The 3999-nt window shown below is 37.5% G+C and overlaps 1 protein-coding gene across 9 annotated transcripts in view; it reads left to right on the plus strand.

Moving 5' to 3' along the window:
* The window catches only part of LOC111863415 (phospholipid-transporting ATPase IA), a 225615-nt gene that overhangs the window by 92998 nt on the left and 128618 nt on the right, over nt 1-3999 (plus strand). For all 9 annotated transcript variants that reach the window (XM_023849724.2, XM_033751055.1, XM_023849723.2 and 6 more), the window contains exons 2-3: nt 536-753; nt 2585-2683. In XM_023849724.2, coding sequence (XP_023705492.1) covers nt 536-753; nt 2585-2683 — 317 coding nt within the window. The remainder of the gene's footprint in view (nt 1-535; nt 754-2584; nt 2684-3999) is intronic.

Genomic DNA, 3999 nt, shown 5'->3' on the forward strand with positions numbered 1-3999 from the left:
CTTCCCCAAGATGAAAATCAAGTTGAAGGGGCGAAGGTTTGATACAGTTGAGGAAATTCAAGCAGAAACGTAGACGGTACTAAACACCCTAACAAAGAAAGACTTCCAGGATGCATTTGAAAAGTGGTAGAAACGCTGGGATCGGTGTATGCGCTCCCAAGGGGACTACTTTGAAGGTGATGGTGCAGAATAAGATCTAGGTAAGATGTAATAGTTTTTATTAATATATTTCAGGAACTTTTGGATTGCACCACGTACAAATGATGATTGAATGCTGTAAAACTACAATGGTAGTGTAAATTTGAAAATTTGTTAGCTAACTTAGTTCAGATCCAAATTGTAAAAATTAAAATAGACATATGTATATATATTAAATTTATAATTAAATTAAATTATAAATTAAGAATAAAATCTGTACAGTGCCTGTACCCTGGTTCACACAGTGTTCACAGTATAAATAGCCCCCGTGTGGATGTGGATTTGTGGTGAAAGAGTTAGTGGTATTCATGTTCTGTGTCTCCTCTTTTGTTTGCAGATGAAGATGTGGAAACAAATTCTGTGGTCACAGAAGTGGTGGACGAGACTACCTCAGAACATCGTATCATCTTTGTGAATCGACCCCAGCCTACCCGATATTGTAGTAACCACATCTCCACTGCCAAATACAGTGCCCTGTCTTTTGTGCCAAGCTTTCTCTTTGAGCAGTTTCGGAGATATTCAAACTGTTTCTTTCTGTTCATAGCACTGTTGCAGGTTTGTTACTTTTTATACTTAGACTAAATCTGTATTGAATCAAATGTACCTGTTTAAGGAGCTGATTGTGATGTCAGTAAAAGTGGTTTCCAAATTAGTCATTTCATCTTCTGCAGCTCTTCTAGGTTCCTCTCTTCAAATTCCATCCCTGTGCATTTTCTTGCTCTTCTGTTTTGCCTTATTACAGGAAACTCTTGCTGCATTGGCAAAACAAGTTTCTTTATAACTATTTAATGTGCAAGAATGTGTCCTGCTAACCATTTCCATTGTAGTTCATGTGTTAAATTCATGCTGAGAACTGTTTCCTAACAGTCTACTGAGGCAGTCCACACATGCTGCTTCATCTGCTGTCCAGCTCTAACTAGTCCAGGTTTTATCAGTGTCCCACAGAGTGTATGTTTAATTCTGAAAATAGTCCTGACATTGAAATGGTTTCCAATGCATCTGAATTTCTCAGAGATATCCTAAACATATGGGATAATGACCATGCCATAGTATATTGTATGTGAAGAAGGATGGTGTTGATAAAAGGAATTCCAGGAACTGATGGCAACTGTGCAAGTTCAGTTCCTGATGTGACAGACCATTTTATATGTAGTAACACCTTGACAAAGCATACATGCAGTAGGTTGCCTGTGCTAGTAATGCAGACTATCAGTCCCTAGCTGTTCATTCTTCTGAGTGGTATGCTGTGCTCGTGAACATTTTATATGAACTTTAGCCATGATCAGAAAAATTGCAATATGGAAAGCAGAACTGACTGAACCTGACCATATGAGAAAATGGAAAGCAGGAAAGACAAACCAGTTCACTTGTTAGATATAAAATTTGATCCAAAAGAATTTTTTAAGGACAGTGAAAAAACAGTTGAATCTAGAACTTAAATGACATAAGCAGATGTTCACAAAAATTAAAATTGAAGTAGAGAAACCTTTTTCTTGTATAACAATGATTAGATGAAAATGTAACTTTACTAACATAAATTATAGGTGAAAGAAATGTGCAGAATTAGTACTGTCGCCATTAGTTAATATATATTCGGTATGAATATTACATTACACACTTATGAACCATGATAGAAATCAAGAAATTAGAGATAAATGTAGGTTTCACAAACTGATGTTTATAGAACAGTACAGAAGAAATTGGATGGAACATATTGACAGAATGAGCTTTGACAAGATTCCAAAAAGTGCCATATCAACCAAAAAATTGTTTTCGCTTAGTGGAGGGTGGAGTCCAGCTGGGTCGACTCGGCACAGTGGCCACTGATTGGCCTATTGTAGCTTGCCCTGGGTGATTATAATGATGGAGAATTTGGTGGAATGAAGATTGGCAGGGGAAACGGGAGTACTAGGAGAAAACCCGCCCCAGCGCCACTTTGTCCATCACAGATCCCACTTGACCACACCTGGGATGCAACCTGGCCTGCCACGGTGGGAAACCAGCGACTAACCGCTTGAACTATGGTGCGGCCATATCAACCAAAATGAAAAGGAAATTTTGGAAGACTACTGAAATGATGGGGGGGTTCTGTTTTCTAATATCTGTAATATCTCATTAGGCCAAAACCTGGAAAGGATGATGATGCTGATCAATGGTTGTGGTGGTGGGGATGATGATGATGAAACAGAAGAATTACAGAACTTTGCACTCTTACTACGATATTTAAAAATATCTAGAATCTTCTCTCAGATTGCTCTTTTGCATCAAGTTTTGGGAGTTCAAGATTATCAGTGCATGTAGAAAGCCTATAGTGTGTTTTACAGTCAGTCAGTGCTTCGTATATTTGATATTTTACTATGTATCTAATCTAGACAATGTTTTTCAGCAAATACCAGATGTGTCTCCAACTGGACGATATACAACTTTGGTTCCTCTTATATTTATTCTCAGTGTGTCAGCAATCAAGGAGATTATTGAAGACATAGTGAGTTTAGTTTTTCATTGTTTCCTACTTTGGATATGTCAAATGTGCTGCTTTTTATGTTATATCTCTGTATCTTAATTTATAAAATGCAGGAAGAAATCTTACACTCATATTGGATGGTTATCAGACGGGAATCTGTGAATGGCTTTTAAGTTGTTTGAAATATGTGTGGACTTTATATATGGAGTGATCACAGTATAGCTGTACATCTTTCAATTTCAAGGCATGTATAAATGTAATGTAATTATATTCAGCCTCATGTGTACTGTAGTTAAATACTCTCAGTTTTAGTGAGTACAGAAACATTATAATCACATAAATTCTTGCATTTCTGTGTAGTGTAGGTGCGACATAGTCGTATTCTTTGTGAATTCCCACGTTTGATTTGTGAAATCAGAGAGATATGGAACTTTTCTCAAGATACAAAATTTCAATGACTGTTTTCCAAGAAAAAGAAGTTAACATTAGTTTCTGGATCATGAAATTGATTAAGGTAGGCTAGTCTTCCAGTCCCCTTGTTTACCAGCATTGCCTTAGATGGACAGCTGTTTATAGTGATTTGTGAAAGAGTCTGTGTGTTTGAGCCGCCTTTGCCTTGAAATATTAGTGACCTTAACAAGTTTACTGAAGCTGCTGCAAATATTTTATCTGACATATTGCATCATATATTGCAAGAGACAAGCAGCATTACCTGTTCTTCACTCAGGTATGGTTGCTTCACTTACCAAAATCACAATAGCAAAATCTTAAAGCACAAGTAACACTTATACTGTATTAAGAAATGTAAGTATCCTCACACAGTTAGAGGAGAATTGGAGTAAACATTTGAACTGCACCAAAAAATTACAAATTGCTTTAACAGGCATGGCATTTGCTAATGTATGGAGTAAATCTCATAATGCCTTTGGACATTATTTGTTGGATCTTTGGGGGGGGGGAACAAACTGACAATAGATAGAGAACTGACAGGAAAGTTATATACAGTAAAACTTGGTTATAGCAACATCAGTTTCTGCGACACCTTGTCTATTACGTCAAATATTCAATGGTATGAACTAATTCCTCATAAAGCAACTGTTTTTATACCTCGCTTAGTACGACATGCACAAATGCATCAACCTCGTATGTAACGTCATTTTCATTCCTGAATTTCTCTGATATCGTGGGAAAGTTCGATGTGTCTGCCCACCCTCACTTTCTCTACTTGCTGACGTGACTGTCCTGGAAGAATACGACCGCGGGCTGCAAGAGGAGCGTGGGTTTTATGCGAAAACAAGGGTGTGGGGTGGGGCTGCGTGAATAGTGCAAGAGGACGC

This window comes from Cryptotermes secundus, unplaced genomic scaffold (assembly GCF_002891405.2).
Source record: "Cryptotermes secundus unplaced genomic scaffold, Csec_1.0 scaffold840, whole genome shotgun sequence".
Lineage (NCBI taxonomy): Eukaryota > Metazoa > Arthropoda > Insecta > Blattodea > Kalotermitidae > Cryptotermes > Cryptotermes secundus.